The sequence below is a fragment of the Dreissena polymorpha genome, chromosome 9 (assembly GCF_020536995.1).
Source record: "Dreissena polymorpha isolate Duluth1 chromosome 9, UMN_Dpol_1.0, whole genome shotgun sequence".
NCBI lineage: Eukaryota > Metazoa > Mollusca > Bivalvia > Myida > Dreissenidae > Dreissena > Dreissena polymorpha.
This window is the reverse complement of record NC_068363.1, coordinates 56,308,615-56,333,374: the sequence shown is the minus strand read 5'-3', so window position 1 is coordinate 56,333,374 and position 24,760 is coordinate 56,308,615. Positions and strand designations below refer to the sequence as shown.

The window sequence follows — 24,760 nt, the reverse complement described above, 5'->3', positions numbered from 1 at the left end:
TATTCTCAAAATACTATTAAATTCTTATCATCGTTATCAACCATATCATCATCATCCTATCAACATCATTATCATTATCATACAAATAATAACTCAAAGACAAATATGAGTGGGCGCTTGTATTTGACAGGACTTGCGAATAAAACAAAGAGAGAATACCAATTACAAATAATGTAAAACTTAAAATGAATACCTAAATATTCTCCACCACGTTATATACATGTACCTCTCGAACTGTCATTTAACTGAAAAGATACAATTACAAACATTTGTAAAAGCAATAAAAATATATGTTTCAACCAAAATCGGCACACTTTGGCCTTTAACAACGGTAAACTGACCACAAAAGCCAACTGGGTAATCAACATCAAGCACACTCAGGCCTTCACAAACGGTCAAATGACCACACAAGCCAACTGGCTAATTAACATCAGGCACACTCTGGCCTTCACAAACGATCAAATGACCACACAAGCCAACTGGCAAATCAACATCAGGCACACTCAGGTATTCACAAACGGTCAACTGACCACACATTAGCAAACCGGCTTATACTCATCAGGCAAACTATAGCCTTCAACAAACTGTCAACCGACCACTCAGATAATACACAAGAAAATAAAACTACTGGAGGCTGACGAGTTCAAAGCGTAGTTCGTTTGTCTACGACGTCGGGTATATGTTTTAACTTAACTTAAATGAAACTACATGTTACTTTGATACACTGCACATTAAACATTTTAAAGTGCAAAACAGGTTACGAACATATATTTTAATCATTCAAATGCTTTGTTTCGAAGGAAATGTTAAGTCGCTTTATGTATAGGTTTTGCACAGAGTATGTATTGGTTGTGCAACGAACTACAAATATAATGTAAAGGTTACTCAACGAAGTACACCAATCTGTACTTCGATGGCATTTGTATTGACACAATGTTTCGTAGCAAAACATATACCCAACGTCGTAGACAAACGGACTACGCTTTGACCTCGTCAGTCCCCATTGAACACCGATTTAATAAAACACTTATAAAAAAATGATAGTTATTAAAACAAAAATAAAAAACATCATAATCACAATCCTAATAATAAAAATAACACACAACATAAACCATACCTTTATGTTCTCCAATACTTAATATACCATAAGAACCCCGATATATTTTCGGTGGAGCATATAATTGCCAGTTTGTCCTTCCTTCCTTCCTTCCTTCCTTCCTTCCTTCCTTCCTTCCTTCCTTCCTTCCTTCCTTCCTTCCTTCCTTCCTTCCTTCCTTCCTTCCTTCCTTCCTTCCTTCCTTCCTTCCTTCCTTCCTTCCTCCTTCCTTCCTTCCTTCCTTCCTTCCTTCCTTCCTTCCTTCCTTCCTTCCTTCCTTCCTTCCTTCCTTCCCCCCTCCCTCCCTCCTCTCTCTCCTCCTCCCTCCCTCCCTCCTCCCTCCCTCCCTCCCTCCCTCCTCCCTCTCTCCGTCCCTCCCTCCGTCCCTCCTCCCTCCTCCCTCCTCCTCCCTCCCTCCCTCCCTCCCTCCCTCTCCCTCCCTCCTCCCTCCCTCCCTCCCGGCCCTCCCTCCCTCCTCCCTCCTCCCTCCCTCCCTCCCCTCCCTCCCCCCTCCCTCCCCCTCCTCCCCTCCCCTCCCTCCCTCCTTCCTTCCTTCCGTCCTTCCTTCCTTCCTATCATTCCTTCCTTCCTTCCTTCCTTCCTTCCTTCCTTCCTTCCTTCCTTCCTTCCTTCCTTCCTTTCCTTCTTCCTTCCTTCCTTCCTTCCTTCCTTCCTTCCTTCCTTCCTTCCTTCCTTCCTTCCATCCTTCCTTCATTCCTTCCTTCCTTGGCATGTAGGTTCCTTGCATGGACCTCTAATTTTGACTTGGTTTGAGGTTACTGAGGTAAAGGTCAAGTTCACCGAGGCTAATCATAGATATTTTAGGTGGTTATTAACACATAGATTGACAAAGCGCATCATCGGGGAGCATCCATCTGTTTCACTGATATTCTTGTTTGAAAATATTGTTAATTCTATGTGGACATGCGTTCTAAGAAAGTACAGTCAACTAGCACAAGCCAACTGTCTTTCACATATCAAATCGACTGGCTTTAAAAAAAGGTCAACTGACCGTACAAGCCAACTGGCTTTCCAAATCAGGCCAAATGGCCTTTAACAAATTGGTCCAATAACAACAAGGAACATACACAAAAAACAAACACATAACTTACTAATAATAAAAAGCATTTCCAAACCATTTATATCATAATATATTATAGTGTCGTAACATGTACTACCGACGACACATCATACAATTCAAATCACACATACATTAATAATGACTTTTTCACAAATCAAAATTTAGTGACACCGATAATCTGTCTTTCAAATAATTTTTTACATAACCGTCCTTAGTGGGAACACTTTTCCATCTACAATGCCTTTGCCACAGTATATCCACAGTCTTATTTTTGGCACTTATTGATGATTTACTAGCACGAAAAGAATGAGGTCCATATTTAAAAAAAACATAACCCAATATACTTTACTTCTTAAAACTAGCATTTATAGTAGAATAACTAATATGCTTATTATTAGAGATCAATTTGAAACAGTGTTAAAAATAACAAAAATGAACTGGTCTAAACACATAATCAGTAGATGAACACGCAAAATCTGCAACAAACAAATACTTTTAAAACAATTTCACAGGACATGTCTCTGTATTTGTTTTTGCAATCAGAACAGTATTACCTTCTTTTAAATGTCCGTTTTTGACTTTTCAACTCTTATTTCACAAATGCGTATCTAAAAACACAACATATGATCGTTTAACAGACAAAGTTTCACTTATCCTGAAAAAAAACAGCATAAGATAAGAAAAAGATCGTTACGTCTGTTAAATCCCCCAAAGAACAATCGCTCTTAGAAACAAAAGTGTGATACAATTTCTTTAATATATCTGATGTAATAGGCTCTTTTTTAACCACCGGCCTTGCAATTCTCCGAATGCACACAGAAAGACATAATTTAAGCCACTGATCAAAACAAGGATTAGTTTCCATGGAAATAGTATGAGCCCAATTTATAGAATAAAAAATCATATTAAGTTTTGATTTACTAATTTGGCACTCCTTTATACATTCTTTTAAATACAAATCTACAGTTACTGCGTCGGCTGGCAAACTCTTTAAATAATGAATTTACACCAAAAACAAAACTTTACAAAAGTCAACCTGTATTGATGAACAGTTGATTTTTCTTTGCCTCCAAAAGAAGACCTTTAACTTCTGATACCATGTTCTGTGGGTTCACCGAGACTTTTTTGCACATGTCAGCAACCTGTATCCATCTGTCCAATTTAAAAATGCCTGTATTTATAAATTATCAGATGCGTTATAACAAAAAACTAAACAAAATAAATAAATAAACTAAAGATTAAAATATCAACTTAAACGTTACAATGCAACCTAACAACCACTACTTTACTTGTAAATTGTTCCGAACCAAATATTGATTCAGTATTTCTTCCATGCACATGCATATCTTTGGGGTTATCAAAAATTAAAATATCCTTAAAACACAATAAATGAGTATCTTTACCAAAATTCATTTGACAAAAATGGACTAGAAGGCCAGTATGGCGCAACCAATGTACTACGTTCTCTGCATGTATTTAATTAATTTAATACTTTTGGAATAAGATAAACTGGGGGGGGGGGGGCACTTACCAAGTATAGTTGTTAAACCAGTTTACCGAAAAAGCATCGACAGCTTCCGTTGTCGGAGTCCAAAATAAAGAATTATACCTAGGAAATACATGATTATAAGAATTAGCGAACCTATCTACGTCATGAGGTCCGTACAATGAATCAGTAAATCAGAAGAACTGTTAAGAAACGCCATACTCATCATAATCTACCAGCCTACTAAGAATATCAGCAACTGTGTTAAAAGTGTTTAAAGAAAATATATATAAAACCATATTATTAAGCATTTGCTGTGTACTACCCGTTTCAATTACACTTACACAGTTATCAGTGTGCCATAAAACACATTTATCCTTTAAATTTGATAAAAAACTAAATTGTACAGCTTTAAGTTCTCTGAAAGTAGAACTTTGCCATCGCTCATCATCATCTGTGTTAAATAGAACCATCATGTTGAATTATTGCTTTCGGAATATAATCTGTGAACAATGGTTTCTCAAAAGGAACAGACAACACAAGCCAAAATTCTAAATCATCTTCACACTCGGATGCACTTTAAATATGAATCCCATCCTAGCCTGCTTTCTATCAATCTGTAAAATACATTTCCTAAAAAAGGAGACATATATATTATTTACCAGTCAAGCAAGCAAGATTCCTAGCTGTTATGTAGTAAAGCGAAGACTGAACTTCATTTAAACACTCTCAAGTATTTTGAATACAACGCTCCGGTATTCTAATCACTCCACATTTCAAATCCCAGACAAAACTACTCATTCTAAACACTGTACAGGAATACAAATAAATTTTTCCATATTTAAAACAAAACCCGCTCTTTGCAAAGTCTCCAATATAAATTTACCGTCATTTAAAGTTTTCTCATAAGTTGCATATACACACCAACCATCATCAAGAAAAATAACAAAACGCAAACCATTTCTTATCTCCAATACTTAATTGACGGTCTTAACGTTTTAGTGAAGATTTTTGAAGCAGATGTAATGCCAAAAGCTAACACGGAAAAAACGAAATATTTTACAATTTTGCCAAATTTCCATGAAAACCCGCAAAAAGCATGACGATTTGGAGAAAAATCAATATGATGATATTCACAAGTCAAATCAAATTTAATCATGAAACCTTTATCTACAATCAATTCTTTTGCAACTTAATAATCTTCAAATTTTACACTATTATACTTTATAAAAGTATTTAAAACACCAGAATAATTTGCTGCAAATGGCAAAGGATTCATATTGTGGGGAATAAAAGGAACCTCATAAACACAATTTCTCGAAATTATTTCATGCATGGCTTCCTGTACAAATTCATGATTGTCTAAAGCTGTTTTTTTTTTATTTTTCCTTATGGAAGAAGAAGGCTTAACAAGAACCGGTTATACATAACCTTGCTCAACAGTAATAATGTCCATATAAGCATTGATAGTAGACCGCCAAAATTCAAAAGAATGTTTCGACCTATGTTTTACATAATTTTTTAAAATTAAGCAGTTATTTTCAAAATCGATTGCATAAAAAAATGCGTCTCTTACATATCACCATAGTCACAAAAAATCTAATACTTATCATCACTGTCAATTGCAACCTGCCTGGTTCGTTTGTCACTGCTGTTCTTACTTCTGTTGCCCCAATTGATGCTGTTGTGCAACTGGAGAGACTATGGCCGGTGGATGTACTCTCCGTCCTCGACCGATAACGTTTCCGGGAAGCCCGACGTTCACCGCAAAACCGTGCGCAAAGTGTCCGACATTACCACACTTGAAACACACGACTTCTCCGAGCTATTCGAAACGCCGCCCCATGAAAATGCCTTTACCGCTGCCGCGACCTGCTTGACTATAGGATGTTGAGTTTCGAAAAGCATTATAATTACCAGTTGCATTTAACATTGCTTTCTTTCGTTATCAGCTTTTGCGACCGCTCTTTCCTCTGCCTTACGAATTCATCTTTCATCATCCGAATCAGATGCATAATCAATCATCTCATACTTATTAACTGTGCTCCAACCTGCAGATGAGCTGTCGGCAATTTTAATGATTTCATAACGATGTTGAATTTTAGCTATAAGTTCCTTCATTTAATCAACCGCCTTTGACACATCTCTTAAAATAGAGCCTTTTCACACATATTTGCAACGTCAAAAAGTTCATTATTAAAATCAAATTGCCTTGTTGTTTCCAATGTCATTAAACGAAACAGAACTATCAAGTCTAACCTTGAATGTTCCGCAACCCATTCTGCTTCCAGTTGAAAGTCTTTTCGAAGGTCCGACAATTTTCTGTCCCAAAGGCCTTGAATTTCTGTCATTATTGACAAACTGGCCTCCATCCTTTCATTTTTCTTTTACATAACTTTTGCCTGTCAAATACACACCTCGGATGGCGACTCAATAGATTTGCAAATCATATATACCCCAAAACGAAAAACTCGTGTCGCGCTAAATTTCAAACACAAAAACCTATATAAAACCATACTATACCGAATTTATCAAACCGAGAATAATTTCATACAATATGAACTACAATAGATGAGATTCTGATGGCAGAAATGCGCACTTATGTCCGTTTAATAAAAATACAAATACGTACACCTACATAGCATTTATTTAGCACTCAAAGTATTTACATATTCTTTTGCGTTTCACAATTACCAATAAAGCATTAAAACGAAAACTTGTAAACGATATACATTTCTGTTAGAAAGCTTTAAAAAAATCAATATAACTATTTCAGTTTATAAAAATAATACAATAAACGCGTATTGTCTGTTGCTTCTGCATTCATGGTTGCATACTGGCCATTTCATCGTGTTCACATTTTGGTCCCCTGTTTATGACGAACGTAGAAAGCTTCGTAACCGCCAACAGCTTAGAGACGATAAAAAATTCCCCTGGAGGTCTGCTTGCTACAACCTCTGCCCCAACAAGTTTTTTCTCACGTGTCGCGCCGTGGAATACATGGACAACAATGTATCTTTAGCAACGTAACCGCGAATGACAGCGCGAAGGATTTCGCCAGAGATACGCTTAGAGAGTACAATGCGTCTTTTCACCAGAGGGAATGTAGAGGAATAGAGGATTTCTAAGAATCGATTGATTATTCATACGAGTATTGTAAGCGACGTGTTTCAAACTTTATTTGGAAACGGGATCAGACACATATATTAAATATATTAAACATTAAGTATTAGAGTATAACAAATCAGATTAACGACGCCAAAAAACTGGGTTTTGGATTTTTCGTTATTTTTTGACGATGCTGCGAAGCGGCTCGTCTAAGTTATCATACAATGAACAAATTCTTCACAATGGCAACCTATGTAAAAACCCGAGCCAGTCCGATTGAGATAGCTCGATTTTTTCTACCGTACCCGGGAAATGCTAAATCAGTTGTTGTCGGCTATTTTTTTTATTAATTATAATTATACAAGCGATTTTGACCCATTTGGAGCTGACGTAATTTCAGAGAAAAACCAGGAAGAAGTTGACGTACTGTTTTGCGCGATATTTTCTCGCAATTATTTTTCTAATCGGCATACCTCGCTGAATATAATCGATAAAGGTAATAGAAGCTCAGCTAAAAATAGGATAGCATATTCTGGGAAAAAGATTAAATAATAATATGTTGAAAACGTTAATTTTAAATCAGTTATATTCAATCTATTATATGTTTATAGATCCATGAAACAACTATGCATTTTCTGTATTGTATTTGACATTTGCCGTACTTCTTTAATTAAATTGCGAATGAAAACGTGTATAATTCACGTTCACGCGATCATGAGTGTAAAGAAAACGAATTATTTCGAACCTGCCATTTGTAAACGTTATAGCAAGTATGGTATATAAACCGCGTAATAGCCGTGCGACATCTATGAAACTCATTTGTATGCGTGCTCTCTCATTTTGCGTATTTAATAAATTTTCAAACAGAAATTACAGAGCCACATCAGTGCACACACTATGTTTGATGACCCATTCGTTTATTGGATATTGTTTTCTGTTTTAAACACATATTAGGTCATATCGCGGAGATTTAGTTAACCTTACCATGTGTTCATGGGCGAACTCACGTATTCAAGTAGGTTTTTTTTACCCAAATTTTTTTTCGAACCTAAATTCTTTTCATACCCACATTTGTTTTCGTACCCAATTTTGTTTGGCATAATTTTTGTACCCCAATTTTTCGTACCCATTTGTTCGTACCCAAAATTTTCGTATTTACATCCACAATTGTGATAATGTATATAAACTTAAATTGATGCTTTTATATCCATTCTATTCAAAAGCATCGTCACACCAGTACTGTCAGTACTTTGATTTAAAGAAGCAACGTTGTTATTTCGTTGATACACGAATCGTGGTAAGTACTGAAATTGTATGTCAACTACACAATACTATTTATATTTCAAGCACTGCTATAACGAATCCATCCTTAGTTTAAGTAAGATGATTCAGTATTGAAATCGATTCAAATTAAAACTCGAGCCTCACACGTCGCCAAAATAGAGCACAATATGTACGCGATATCGACGGAAATATTATTTTTATGGATGTATATGTTGATTAATAAGTCCACGAATGTTGTTTTTCCATGACTGTTTATTTTAATGTAAACGAGTATTTAATTGGCTACGCACATTACATTATGGATTATTTATTTTATTTGTCACACATGCCATTGAAATATTATTTATATTGTAATAGAAATCTTTTTACGAAACATACTTTTAAAGGAGTGGATATTTCACATTTATTTATATGAAGTTTGTTTTTGAGCAATTACTTTTTTGCTGTGCGATTAAATTCTATTCGTATAGTCAATATATTTGTTAATTTTTACTAAGAAATGTGTCCGTGGATTTTCTCCGTTTTAAATAAAATTTGTCGTATTATGACGATCCGTTTACCTTCTTGCATTTTACTAGGTAAGCTGGTTCATTAGCACTTACTTCATACTTAGATTTTGTTTTGATTGTTTTAGCTGAACTTTTTTTAAATTCAATATAAGACATACAATGTATGCCTGTATATGATCATAGAATAAAGTGATACCATGTAGCAGCAATTATTTTCAAACATGTAATACAAGATATGCTAATATATACTTTTTGACCTTGTGGTTTCCTTTTGATTAAAAAAGGTTAATATGTATTGTTTTCTTTGGTCGTGTGTGATTGTTAAGAAAGAAAAACATCAGAATAATTATGAATAAGGATGAGTTGCATAAAGTGGGAAGAAAGCATACTGGACTTGTTTATGAAAGTTTACTGTGTTTCCATTTTGTTCAAATATATATAATTGTCTATCATTGTTAAGGGCTATTTCTTTTTCAATTTGAATCTTCAGTTTTAAATAATTGATAAAACAGTTCATTGTAGGTTTTTGTTTTCTGTATTTCATGCTGAATATAAAATATTTCATTAATATAATTATGTAATTCACAGCGTTATTAACCTCTTGTATTTTGAAGGTATTTACCCCTACACTGATGTCTAAGAGAGATAGTTTAACATTTAACTGTTGTTTCTCTACTAGGTTGTCAATTTATTCCATAGAGATTGAATATGTGAACACTCCCAGAAAAGGTGTTCGATTGTTTAAATATGTTCACTACACATATCACATTAATTTGTGTTGGATAGGTTGCACTTAAAAAGATATTTATTTGTAGCTATGATTCTCTGGATGTATTTATATTGAAAAGTTGTCAGTGTGCTATCAGTAGTTGATTTATATGGCATGACAAATATTTGTTTCCAATTAAATTCTTTTCCAAGAGGGTTTTGCTATTTAGTTTGAACTTTTGAGATTTCAGCAGGGTTTTTAATTTGAAGTGAGTAAAATATTTTGTTTGTTTTGTTTTGTTTGGCAATAATGTTTTCTAAGAATGTTTTTTGAGTACATGGTGTGTTATTTGTATTGGAAGAAGCTTTAATATGTATCGGTATACTTTTAATCAATGTGTAGTACATCAGGAAATTACTTGTAGGTATTCCGTATATTTAGCATAAGTTTCCCAAAGAATAGAAGTCGTTTATTCTGTAGTCGTATATTTGATCTACATATTTTATGTTTTGTTCAAACCCATGTTTATAGAAAAAGTTTTATTGTTAGTAGTTATATCTTTATCGTTCCATAAAATGATTTATCTGTTTTAGTTTGGTTTCTAAATTATGAGTAACTTTACACCATGCCGATAGAACATTTGATATAAATATGTTTTTGGTTGAAATTTCATCTAAGATATTATTGTCGATATTACATTCAAAAATTAAGGACTGACCATATGTTTTTAGAATGTTCTGGTATAATAATTTCCATTTACTTGTATTGGTATTATCTAAATATATTTTAACCCAACTGCATTTGATTGCATTCAGGAATGAATCAATGTCCGTTAGTCTGATACCTCCATGTTCTACTGGTTGAATTAATTTAGTTCGCTTAATTTTATCAGGTTTACCGTCCCATATGAAATTAAATATTTCTGATTTTATAAACTTCAATAATATCATTTGGTGGGTTTGGGAGAACTGTTAGTGTGTAAATTAATTAAGGTAGCGTAAGCGTTTTCAACACGGTGTTTTTTTCCGATTAGTGTTAAGTTATGATGCTGATATGATTTTAAACAATTTTTATTTTTTTGTAATTTAGGCAATATGTTTTTTAGAATTGTTTCATTTTTATTGTTTGTAAAGGTTATTCCTAACGTTGTAGCTTCATCTGATGTCCAGATGAATTTAATTTCTTTATAAGATGAATATAACTTTGTTTAAATTTACCTACTCCTAGCACAGTGCATTTACTTTTGTTTAGTTTAAGACCCGATGCCATTCCAAAAAGGGTTAGCGATTCTATAAGATTATTAAATGATTCACTACTGTCATTTAAAAAATAAGTTGCATCGTCAGCAAATAGGGACTGCTTAATTTCTTCGTCAGGTACTAGCGATATTCCCCTTATATGTTTATTTGATTGGATATAGTGTGATAGATACTTGATGCATATCAGAAATAGCGAGGATGAAAGTGAACATCCTTGTCTTACCCCTCGTTCGATGTTAAAACTGTTTGAGAAGAAGCCATTGTTAATAATTATGCTGTTAATATCGGTATAGAATAGAGTAACCCATTTCATTAAACTTTCACCGATATTCATATTTTCTAAGCAAGAGAACATAAACAAATGGTCTAGTGAATCGAACACCTTTTTCGGAGTTTGCAAAGAAAATGAGGCCAGAATTGTTTTGTTGGTTGAAATAGTTGATGCATTCTTGTATCAGACGTAAATGTTCACCAATGTAACGTCCTTTAATGAAGCCAGATTGAGATCTTGAAATGATTGATGGTTATATTTTTTTAATTCGGTTTGATATACTTTTAGTTGCAATGTTATAATCATTGTTCAGTAAACTAATCGGGCGCCATTTTGATAAGGATTCTAAGTTTTTTCCAGGTTTTGGAATGAGATATATTATACCTTGTTTTTGTAGCGTAGTTAAGTTTTTTCGTTGTTAAATGAATAGTTAAATGAATTAATTAAATGTGTTTAATATCATTCCAGAATATTTTATAAAATTCATTTGTGATGCTATCAGATCCTGGACTTTTGTTATTTTGCATTTCTTTAAGTGCTAGTCAACATTCATTAAGTAATCCGTCACACAATAATGTTATTTTCAACATGTTTTCGTTTATTTAGGGTTTCAAAAAATAAACGTTGCTCTTCTAGTATTTGAGTTCTGTTTGTTATAACTTCGTCATTAAAGCCCGCCGAGTTGATGTTGGTATATTTTCCCATTTTTGTTATGTGTCGCAAAAAAGTGATTATGCGTCAAAATGCCATGGTATTTATGTCAGATGTGCAAAAACTTTGGTCAAAATCGGTCAAGAAATGCCAAAAATCAGTACAAAGATAGGGCTTTTCAATTTCTGTCCATTGACAGAAATGATCTAAATTTAAACACGCGCGGGTCACATGTAAAACCACGTGATTCGCTTGAGGCATGGACTCACCTGAATAAAAAAAATAAATGCGCAGACTCGGAGCACAGGTGTCGGGCGCGTGGCCAAGTCACTTAAACACTATCAATATGCCATAAAACATTATTTTTTATCATTTGCCACCCAAACAAATCCTGATAAGGTAGGTATCTCTTGACACAGGAAAAGCACCTACATTAACGTTTTTAAGTTAGTTGTTAGTTGATAAACTCGTATTTGTTTATTATACTAATGTGGATTATGTTCCATAGCTGGGACATTTCGATAGTTTTGCTGTACTATGCTGTAAACATTGATTTACAATCAGAACAGCTTATTTATTATTTGCACGTAAATACAACTTAAGTTAGGACTTCTTTAATGACTTTGTGAAAACCAGCGCTTATGCACTTTACAGTTCCTTACCAGTGTTCGTCGGCACGCGCCCTTTGATCTCTTGGAGCATCTTGTAAAAATCGGCACTGAACGTTCGTTCAGACGAGAGCCGACCTGGCATTTCTACGAGTTCGACAATTGTTTTCTTGTAGTTTATGTTGGCAAGTAGCCGTTCGTGGTCATTTTTCGTCACGAGCAACCTTTCCCAACAAAATGGAACATAGGTTGCGAAAATCGACCGCCATTTAGGCACTTAATATCTTAAACATGTTGATAAAGGTGATTTTTCAGTGTCAAGAGATACCTACCTTGCATTTATATAATATATATGAACTTTTTGTTTTGTCAAAATGATGAAAATGTTGTTTCATGACACATTGATAGTGTTGAAATGACTTGACCACGCGCCGAACACCTGTGATTTAGTAGTTCTTCTTTGTTTTGAAAAGCGCGGAAGTGGAAATCACGTGAAATTGGCGCTAACGTGACCCAAAGCGTGTATAAATCACAGGTTAATAATCGTCTTGAGGATTCCGTTATGTACATGATTAGGTTTTGTATTTTTGATGCTTTTGGCATTTTTTGGCACAATTTTTGCGAAAATCCGTATGGACGAGTTTAGCTTTAGAATGTATCTGACGAATACTAATCAATTCTGGTCAGTTGAAGAAACCAAATAATTGTGAGAAATATCAACTCGACCGGCTTTAACTACTAACTTGTGTACAGTTTTTGTTCACTTCTACGCTTTGCAATATTTTCGAAGGATTTTGTATTTTTTTTCATTGCGTTCAACATGCTGCGCACGCGATCGTAGTATTATTCCATTTAGTTGTGTATGATAGATTCCTTCTAATACTTGTTTGTTTGATTTTATTTCATTTTCAATGGCGGTGGTATCATTTGTGTTTGTTTCATGCAATTGTTTGTTTAGTGTTTCAATGGTTTTGATGGTTTCAGTTTCAAATTTGTGTGTTTCTTTTTGTTTAAATGATGTGTATCTAATTGTTGTGTTACGTATATTTCCTTTAATTACTTCCCATAATGTGTTTGGGTTTGCATCTTTATTATTTTGAACTGTGTTTAATATTTCCTGTTTTATTTGTTTTTGATATTTTGTATCTAATAAGATGCTATTATTAATTTAAAAGTACCCTAGGCCTCTTTCAGGTTGTAATTTGTGCAGTTGAAGTTCAACTAGAAAGTGGTCAGTTATAAATCCTGGTTTAATGCTACACGTGTCAATAATGTTGCAAAGTGGCTCAGATATTAAAAAAATAGTCTAATATAAACAATATTGTTGGTTTTGTGTTTGAGTGCCATGTGCAATTGCTTTCGTTTGGATTTACTGTACGCCAGATGTCCATCATATTATAGTTTTCAATTATGTTATTCAAAATGTCTCTATTTTTAGGATGAGTATAAAGGCTTCCCTTCTTTTTTTCTAATAATGGGTTCAGGACAGTATTGAAATCACCACCGATTATAATATGTTTATCTTGATTATTAATTATAAAGGATTGTAATGTTTCGTAAAATGTGGAATCATCTATGTGAGGACCGTAGACGTTCATTCATGTTAATTGTGTTTCAAGTATTTTGATATCTACACTTGCTAGTCTGCCAATTATTATTTCGTTAAAGTTATCGATTGTGATCCCTATATTGTTTTTCATCAGAAAGGCAATGCCTTGTTTATTAGTATGTTGTCCACTGAGATAGACGTCTCCGTCCCATTCATCTTTTAAGGTAAGGTTTGTGCTAAAGTATGTGTCAAGTGACTTTCTTGTAGTAGGCATAAACTTTTTTTCGTCTAACCATTTGATGATTTTTATTCGTTTGTCTTTATTGTTTAGCCATTTTACATTCAAAGTACATATTTTAATCATTTAAAAAAGGTGGAGGGTGATGTGAATGATAATTTGTGTGTGCTTGTCTCATTAGTTTCATGTAAAAAATAGAGAAGAGCTATTCATGCTGAACAATAGGTTTAGTGTAATTGAGATATGGGTCGAATGAGTACACTGTATGCGGAAATTCACGAAACAAGTCTCAGAAATGGATGTTTCATAAACAATACATTGTATTTTGCTTAACCATATCATTTGTGAGAACATATTATTTTCTCTATGCAACCATATATAGACAATATAACAATAAAACAACATTATACATGTGCTATAAACTATTTGCAAAGTGCGACAGAAAAACTGACCAAAACATTACAAAAATGTGTGCTCATGCCAATTGAATGATATTTATCAGTATAAAAATAAAAACCGTTGTAATATATTTTAAAATTTGATATTTCGAACGAAATAGCATACGAAAACTGGCATTGTTGAACACAATTTGCATTTTGCTTTTCACGCAATAACTGCTCCTTATATTTAAAATCTGTTTTATTCGTGCACGTTTTGCACGAGTTGCATGTTACAATAACAGTACATTTAGCGAAAAACGCATCAATCGATTACAATTTGCTTCTAGTTTGCAAATTTATTTGATCTTCTAAACGGTACTTTAATATATGTATACACTTAGATCAGTGCCAGATTTCTAATAGCGAGCAATAGGCCACAGTATTGGTTTTAGTTTGCAGGTAAGTATATATGTACTCAGTATTGGGGGGTTTGTATCCTGCAAGGTCGATGATTACATAAGTGCGTATGAAATAATGAAATAAAGATTTGTTGGCAGGTAAGTATGAATGTACTCAGTATTGGGGGTTTGTATCCTGCCAGGTCGATGATTACATAAGTGCGTATGAAATAATGAAATAGAGATATGTTGGCAGGTAAGTATGAATGAACTCATGGGTGGGGGGGGGGTGGAGGAGCCGGAAGGTGGGTGCCTAAGTACATAGACAGGTAGGAACATAAAATTACACAGTAAGTTAGGTGCTTGGACAAAATAACTTAGGCACATCTGTAATCTGATGACGTACAAGAAAGTAAGCATTCTAAACTAAATGATAATGATCGTTAAAATAAAAAGTTGAGCCAAATAACTCCGTTTTGCGTATTTTAAATTTAGTTATGAGTACATGTAGTGGGAAATATTTTATATTTGTATCCTTTAACACAACAACTTGAAAGATTATAATGTAGCTATTTATTAACAGATATGTATTTATCTATGCGTTCATGCAAAACTGGTATGACCTAGAACACTTTTGCTAATACAACTGTTGTCATTTTATTAATACCACATACAAATTTGTCAAACGTTTCACATCGGTATTATGAATTATTGACTGGCGATTGGAGGTTGGCACCAGAGGAGGATTTCTTTGCCTATGTGATGGTTTCTTTCTTTGGCCATGGTTTGCTTAGCCAGTTTTGATATTGGTTAAAAAGCACATTTTCACTGCATTCACTGCCCCTTTATTTCACACATAAATTGCCTTCATGCGACCAAGCCATTTCAACACGGCCCGGATCTTTGAGACGCAGGGATTCAAGCACTTCTGCGTTTAATTTTGTTATGTCTTCATTGACGTAAATGCTTGTGCCCTTCAATCGATTTGCTCGTTTCATGTCATCAATTTTGTTTGACGTCGTCTAAATTTTACTATCACCGGACGGTTCTTGTTCGACACGTATTTTCCGGGCCTGTGAGCAATATCTATGTTTTTGGGTACACGCTGGATATCAAGATGATGGCTCATCATACTCTCCGTTTATTCTGCCGCTGCCATAGATGATTGGTTTTCCTCTTCAAACGAGAGGCCAGATATACGAACGGTGTTCCGACGCCCGTACTTTTCGAGGTCATTTATACTAGCTTCAAAGGTTTGTATTGTGGACTGGTTGTTTTGTTTTATGGTGTCAATATCTTTTTCTTTTGAATTTAGCTGCTCTTTAAGTGACGACAATTCCTTTTGTTGGTCGAACATATTGCTTTCGATAATTCTAATTGTTTAATTACGGATGCAAGGAATTTCTCTTTTATTTCTTCGAGTGTCTCTTTTCTGATGTTTTTGATAATATCAGTGTCGCTCTTTGTGTGTACATTCGAAAGTTTTGAGCTTATTTCGTCAAGTCTTTTTGTAATACATATTGTTTCTGCGTTAGATGATTAAGATGATTTGGTTTCGTTTTGTTTGTTAATTACGAATTCCGTCATACTTTTCTGGCCTGACGTATCGTCATCTGTCTTCTTTTTGTAACGTGTTTTCATATTGTTTTGGAGCTTTGGGTGAATCTAAAAGGGATGTTTCTAGTAGGCTCATGTCAGTAGGCACCCCTTTACTTACTGTAGATGAATGGGTCATTTTGTTCATTTTTAAGGTCACATTACAATGCTCTTTGTGTTAAGCAAAACAATAGTAAACAATCAATATAACTGCGTCATAATTACCTACATAAAGTAGCCAAACGGAGTTGATTGGATATGCTTCGCCGCATTTGATACACTTCATAATACTATGATGCCAGTAACTGATCACTGTACTACTAGAGTCAGAGGCAGGGAAAGAGTGGGCCGTATAAAACTTAGATCTGTTAGTACGACCTCGGCCTTGAAGGTAGCTGCAATGGAATTTGTACAAGATTCACCGACTTAGACAAATATCCGTCAATGTTCAGCCATGTTATGAAGTTGACAAGCCATATTTTGACAACTAAATTCTGTATTTTGAAGGTAAATATCTCAGACGTAAATAAATAACAAAACATGAAAAGTTTTTGCTTATTTGCACTTTATGGTGATAGTGTATTCAAGTTTCAAATCAACCAGAACAAAGCACCGGGAAAATATTTTAAAAAAGGTCGCTCAGAAACGTATAACATTATTTACGTGGATAACTAACATATTTTCTCAAATACACCTCCTAACTGCGTTGTATAATAAATTTAATACATTTTCAAGTGATAGAGAGGGAAATTCCTGTTTATAAAAATAACAATAATGACATTTTTACTTCGAATTTGAAATTAACCTCGAAAATAGCTATTTGATTCTTTCGCGTGACACACCAGCTCATTCCATTTTAAAATCCATCAAAGCCATGCACACGCAAACCATGGTAAACAGTATCCCCTTCGCTCGATTTATAACGGATAACAAGACACATTAAATCCATTTCAACTATCTGTTAACATACATACAATAACTTTTGTAATGAATACAGATTAAAGTAGCTGCTATTCCTCACCAAAACACTTGCACAATATAAAGAAACATTTGGTGGAAAAGGAACTATTAGAAAACCGCATATTAATTTTCATCACATTCGGACCATAAGTCCCTGAGATCTCTCAAGTAACGTAAACCGTCAATATAAATTGTTGTATCAATAATGCGAGGACAATAACTACTTGAAATATTACCGGCGCTAAGTGACTAGCCAATGTGCGCATGTCCCATCTATAGGCATGCTTTATAGAAAGTTTCATCCAATTTTAATCATTATTGTTCGAGATCGTGTGTGAAAGCCTATTATTATTTTTGAGGCATTAAATCTCTGAAAACTCACGACGAACGACTGACCACATATAAATGTTCACCATATGAGGAGATAGCATACACAGTTTTATCAAACATTACATGAATATTTCAGATTCTGTTTATATACATAACTATATTGACATCATTGTTAATGTCACCAATTGATTTTGAATCCATAAACATGTCAGTGTTAATAAAATTTGTATTGCATCATCACGTAATATACTGCCGTATATGCAAAGTCAAAAGTTTAACCAGAAAATCATATATTTTAACCTCATTGAATTCTCTATTTCTTAATGTGGACGCATTTGCAAGACATTATTTCATTATAATGTCTGCCGAAAACCAAGATTCGTATTTTTTATAATAATAAACACAGTAAAAACTACTAATTGATTATATTTTAAAAAGGGATTTTCCACAGAACCCCTTTTAAAATGGTAATTTTGAAGGAAATTTCTTTTAAAACCCCCCACATTTTTCTCACTTTTTATAAGAAAGTACAAAAAATTTTACGCTGGCAGTACAACCCATCTTACATTCAGACAGGAAAACGGAACTGAAACTTAAATGTTATGCTGGCGGTACAACCTCCCAAAGGTTCAAAATAAAAACTGAGTATTCTTTGAAAATGTTACGCCGGCAGTACAAACTCCCTAAGATTCATAATCACATAGACAGATAATTGTTTGAAAATGTTACGCCGGCGGTACCAACTTCCAGCAAGGTATAATCACACAGTAAAAATCACACTGAAAAAAAGAAGATAAACCACTTTTTAAGTTCTTAGGTTCATAATCACAACAGATAATTCTTTGAAAATGTTACGCTGGCGGTACAAACTCTCAGAGGATCATAATCAAAATGTTACGCCGGCGGTACAAACTCCCTAAGGTACCAATAGTAAAAATCACACAAACCACTTTTAAATGTTTAAGTTCTTAATTTAATAGTAAATTATACAAAAAATGTAAATACAGAACACACAAAATGATATAACCCTTAAAATTTAAACTGAAAATGTTACGCTGGAGGTACAACCTCCCAAAGGTTCAAAATCACAACAGATAATTCTTTGAAAATGTTACGCTGGCGGTACAAACTCTCAGAAAATACAAAATGACAGATAATTGTTTAAAAATGTTACGCCGGCGGTACAAACTTCCAGAAATGCATAATCACACAGAAAAAATCACACTGAAAAAAGGAAGATAAACCACTTTTAAATGTTTAAGTTCTTATCACAACAGATAATTCTTTGAAAATGTTACGCTGGCGGTACAAACTCTCAGATGATCATAATAACAACAGATAATTCTTGAAAATGTTACGCCGGCGGTACAAACTCCCTAAGGTACCAATAGTAAAAATCACACAAACCACTTTTAAATGTTTAAGTTCTTAATTTAATAGTTAATTATACAAGTAATGTAAATACAGAACACACAAAATGATATAACCCTTAAAATTTAACTGAAAATGTAACGCTGGCGGTACAACCTCCCAAAGGTTCACAGATAATTCTTTGAAAATGTTACGCTGGCGGTACAAACTCTCAGAGGATTATAAACACAATGACAGATAATTGTTTAAAAATGTTACGCCGGCGGTACAAACTTCCAGAAATGCATAATCACACAGAAAAAAATCACACTGAAAAAAAGGAAGGTAAACCACTTTTAAATGTTTAAGTTCTTAAATTATTAGCAAATTATAAAACAAGTCATAACAAGGGCTGTTTGTAAAACATGCATGCCCCCATATGGGCTCTCCGTTGTAGTGACAGCCATTGTGTGAATATGTTTTTTGTAACTGTGACCTTGACCTTTGACCTAGTGACCTGAAAATCAATAGGGGTCATTTGCCAGTCATGATCAATGTACTTATGAAGTTTCATGATCCTAGCCATAAGCGTTCTTGATTTATCATCCGGACACCATTTTACTATTTCGGGTCACAGTGAAATTGACCTTTGACCTAGTGACCTGAGAATCAGTAGGGGTCATCTGCGAGTCATGATCAATCTACCTATCAAGTTTCATGATCCTAGGAATAAGCGTTCTTCAGTTATCATCCGGAAAACATTTTACTATTTCGGGTCACCGTGAACTTGACCTTTGACCTAGTGACCTCAAAATCAAACGGGGTCATCTGCGAGTCATGATCAATGCACATATGAAGTTTCATGATTCTAGGCATAAGCGTTCTTGAGTTATCATCCGGAAACCATTTTACTATTTCGAGTTTCGATGTTGAGTTTCACAATATAAACAAAATTATCATTAATTATTAATGTTGTACATGGTCAGTATCATATGGGATTTTGTTCATTTCACTTGAAAATTGTACATTATTCGTAAATTTTTTTATAATGTTTAAAATTACCGTTAGCATATTTTCGGATCAATTTGGCCGGCAACCATTTCTCTCGTCCGTCTTCAAATCTCCAGAATGCTTCAATTTCTTTGTCCTTAGATGAATTTTCCTTGGACTTCGAGCAATCTGTTTTCAGATAGAATAAAAGACCCTGAACTGATTTGATGAACTACCGAGCATGAGCCACCTGCAGACAGTGTCATCCACTTGTCCGAGTGTTGGGTAGAGAAGAGGAAATCATTAGTAATAGTATTAAGGTTAACTGTCCATGTAAAGTAAATGTTACCAGTGACACTCCAACACTCAATGTTCAAAATGGGGCACACATTTAGCAAAATAATATCAAGGTTTATCTGCCATTGATAAATATGTTCACTTTGTGACAATAAACATTGTCCTCAACAATAGGGTCAATAAACAATGAGATTTACAACATGAAAATGGGCCATAATTATGAGAACAGGTTATAAAACTAAAACTTTAACCCATTCTCCCAAGTGTGTTCTTATCTTTATAAGCCCAGCTCAAGTTTTAGGGCCCATGGCTACTGGACTCTCGCTAATTCATAGCCCTAATGATTCAATTTAGGCTTATTTGCCCTTGAGAACTGAGATGCATTTTTAATTGGTAAACATGAATACCTAAGTTGAACCAAATGTCTTTGACAGTTTCTGAGAAATGGACCATAAAAAAATGTTCATCTTGATAGTACAACTATTCATGGTTTTATTTGGAACAGGTGACAAGTTGAGCAGACCACCGTGTCGTCATCATTTTAGCACATTTTTAAAATTTTACCAAAATTATGTATTTCAATGGGTGAACAAACAATAAACGGTAGATAAATTGCGAAAAACTGTTGTTTATGTTTAAATCTTAGGATAATTGTGGGAAAGAATACTTCTATTAGAATTAACTTGACCATTGAACAAACAGAAAAATTTAATAGAAATATATTACAGAAGATGTAAAAACAAGTGCTGTTTGTAAATCACGCATGCTCTCCAAATAGGCAGTTCATTGTAGTGGCAGCCAGGCCATTGTGACCTTTAACTTTGACCTAGTGACCTGAAAATCAATACGGGTCATCTGCCAGTCATGATCAATGTACCAATAAAGTTTCATGATCAAGGCCTAAGCATTCTTGAGTTATCATCCCGAACAACTGTGACCTTGACCTAGTGACCTGAAAATAAATAGGGGTCCTCTGCCAGATGGACCGACAAACCGACCAACAAACGGACCGACCGACATGTGCAAAACAATATTCCCCCTCTTCTCCGAAGGGGTGCATAAAAATATTTATTACATATAAATCAGGGTAACTCACTTATGATCAAGTGTCAATGTATGTCAATTTATATCTGATCAACTGTCACTGGTTTCTCAAACAGGGTCTTTATGAGGTTATTTGGTACTTGAAGCCTGGACATTTGTGTCTATGCCTAATAACTCAAACTGCATATTCAGGTTTATAAACATTGAAATATTAGGCAAATTAAAAGGGTTGGCATAAGAAGATGTGTGTTCACTCAAAGTGGTCTTAAACCAGTTTTTGTGAATTATTCTAAACTCTGTAAGTCAAGAAATAGTTATCATTTATAAAAAAGATCCATTCATTAAGTGTTCAAGAATATTATAAGAAATATATGCACTTACGCTCTGTCAGTTGACGCCTCAATTCTGAGTTTTCCGTTTCCAGTTTAGAACATTTGTCCTTCATCATTTGAAGCTCATCAACTACCTTGCTGTACTTCTCCTAGAAGTACAAGTTAATATATTGATCTATGAGCAGACCCTTTTTCTGCCGATTTTAATAGTAGTTTCATGTTCCCAAAAAAAATTCTGAAGTTTTTTGTTTTTTTTGCCATGCAAACAAACTTTTTTATTCTCACAAGGAAAATTGAAGCACAACTTCCCAATTTCACAGGTAATGTTCTCAAAATGCTTTTTCAGGCTATTTAAAAGATCAAATACTTTTTCATTTTAACATCATTTACCTGATTTCCAATCAAACACAAGGCCTTTCTTAATACTTGCAGTTCACCAGTGTAAATACAATAACCAAATACTATTTATTGAATTGCTCATGTTTCTGTTACACAAAAAAGGAAATTAATTAACTTACAAGGAGTCCCTCAGAAGTGTTTGAACATTCCTCGTTGGCATCATCTTCCAGGTCAGTTTGCTCTCTTTTTTTTGTAAGTGGTCTGGATCCCAAAAATTCCTTTCTAAAAAATAATCAAAAATTTGCGTTTAGGTTTCGCGTTTAGGTTTCAAAAAATGCTCATAACTTCTATGCCCCTTCACATAGCAACTTGATATTTGGCATGCATGTGTATCTCATGGAGCTGCACATTTTGAGTGGTGAAAGATCAAGGTCATCCTTCAAGGTCAAAGGTAAAAAAAAAATGTATCAACGCAGCGCAGTAGGGGGACAGTGTGTTTCTGACAAACACATCTCTTGTTTTATGTTCTATAATATGTTTGTATGTAAGGAGAAACAATAAAGTTTTGTTTTTACAATACATACTTAACTTGTGGCAGAATTGTTTAGTAATGAAAATACAAATTGCAGCAATTGCATCTGTTAAAGAACTTTGAATGGTTATAATTGATGTAAAGATTGTTTTATTGAAATATTTAATTTTTAAAATGACTTCACATGTTAAAAAAAATGTTATGTATTTTTTATAAAAAAAATTAATTAATTTTAGTTAGTCATAAAAAAATATTGAATCATTCACACTATTTCATAAATTTTCTGACCTACTGACTGGTGGATTGCGAACATAATGGTATACCTTTGTGTGTGTTTGTATTTATAATTACATGTTTTATAATTAAAAAATAAATTAAGAATTATACATTTAAAAGTCGTTTACCTTCCATTTTTTTCAGTGTGATTTTTTCTGTGTGATTATGCATATCTGGAAGTGTGTACCGCTGGCGTAACATTTTCAAAGAATTTATCTGTCTATGTTATTATGAACTTTAGGGAGTTTGTACCGCCGTCGTAACATTTTCAAAGAATTATCTGTCTGTGTGATTATGAACCTTAGGGAGTTTGTACCGCCAGCGTAACATTTTCAAAGAAATATCTGTCTGTGATAATGCATAGTTTGTACCGCCGGCGTAACATTTTGTCATTGCAGAGTAACATTTTCAAATATCTGCCTGTGTAATAATGAACCTTAGGGAGTTTGTACCGCCGGCGTAACATTTTCAAAGAATTATCTGTCTGTGTGATTATGAACCGTAGGGAGTTTGTACTGCTGGCGTAACATTTTCAAAGAATTATCTGTCTGTGTGATAATGAACCTAAGGGAATTTGTACCGCCGGCGTAACATTTAGAATTATCTGTCTGTGTGATTATGAACCGAAGGGAGTTTGTACCGCCGGCGTAACATTAAGAAATATCTGTCTGTGATTATGCATAGTTTGTACCGCCGGCGTAACATTTTGTCATTGTAGAGTTTGTACGGCCGGTGTAACATTTTCAAGAATTATCTGTCATTGATTCTGAGAGTTTGTACCGCAGGTGTATTCAATTGTGATTATGATCCTCTGAGAGTTTGTACCGCCAGCGTAACATTTTCAGTTAATTTTTCTGTTGAAGGATTATGAACCTGAGTTTGTACCACCAGCATAACATGTTTTTAAAGCATTTTGGATGGTTGTACCGCCAGTGTATAGAATGAACCTTTGGGAGTTTGTACCGCCAGCGTAAATAGTTAGAGAGTTTGTACCGCCAGCGTACCATTTTTTGTTTAATTTTTAAGTGGAATGAATGTGATGAACCTTTGGGAGTTTGTACCGCCAGCATAACATTTAAGTTAATTATTTGTTGATGTTATAATGAACCATTGGGAGTTTTTACCGCCAGCGTAACATTTTCTGTTGTAGGGTTGTACTGCCAGCATAACATTTGTATACTTTGTTATAAAAAGTTACAAAAAAATGGGTTTATTTGTAGGAAATATCCTTGGAAAAGGCCATTTTAAAAGGGATTCTGTGGAAAATCCCTTTTTAAAATATACTGCTTTTACTTTTATTATTGAAAATCTGTTAAAAAAATACACGTGCCTTGCACAAACATGTTCACTGCCTTACCTGTGCCTGTATTTTTTTTAATTTATTATTTTTTTGCTTAAACATCATTTGGATATTTATTATTATATTTTTATCAATATCAAAAATAATTTATATTTATACGTATGCGCCTATTAAATTCAGATTTTACATACGGCGATGGAATTTTAAATGTTGAAGTAGCAAGTGGCACAAACGTATGTTTGAGATGATTTGAATTGAGACATAACTATTTGAGACATTGTATTAGATGTCGTCTGATGCATATCCTTGTCAATATCTGAATTGCGCAATTTGAATCCAGTTCGCCGTATTTTTCAAATTGTATGCTGGTAAGACCCCGCGGTTTGTACCTTTTGAATTTTAAAGACCCTTAACTTCACACAGATAATCAATATTCTGCTATAAAACTCGCGTCATGTACACATAAAAACGGTACTAGCTAGACTTGCGAGCTCATGTTTGTTTCATAGTAATGTCAACTATATGAAATAAATGGCTTTTGAAAAAATATATCGGAAGTAGATTATGAACTGAGTGTAGAGATGTATTCGGAGTATAAGTAGGTTATTTCTATGAAAGTCTGCTAGTTTTAGGAAAGGCCTATTAGGCTCATTCATATCCGAGATCTTACGCGGCAACGAAACATTTTTCAAAAGACGACAACTTACTGAAAATTCATTGGAGCGGAATGATCTGACAATATAGGCATGTCCATCGTATAAAGAATAACAGTTTAATCTTGCGTGGG

At 34.2% G+C, this 24,760-nt stretch overlaps 1 protein-coding gene across 1 annotated transcript in view; it reads right to left on the bottom strand.

Moving 5' to 3' along the window:
• LOC127846061 (uncharacterized) overlaps positions 1 to 24,760 on the bottom strand; it is a 50,798-nt gene that overhangs the window by 8,890 nt on the left and 17,148 nt on the right. Inside the window, exons 6-7 of the mRNA XM_052377238.1 lie at positions 22,045 to 22,147; positions 21,576 to 21,675 (exon numbers count right to left, since the gene is read on the bottom strand). Coding sequence (XP_052233198.1) covers positions 21,576 to 21,675; positions 22,045 to 22,147 — 203 coding nt within the window. The remainder of the gene's footprint in view (positions 1 to 21,575; positions 21,676 to 22,044; positions 22,148 to 24,760) is intronic.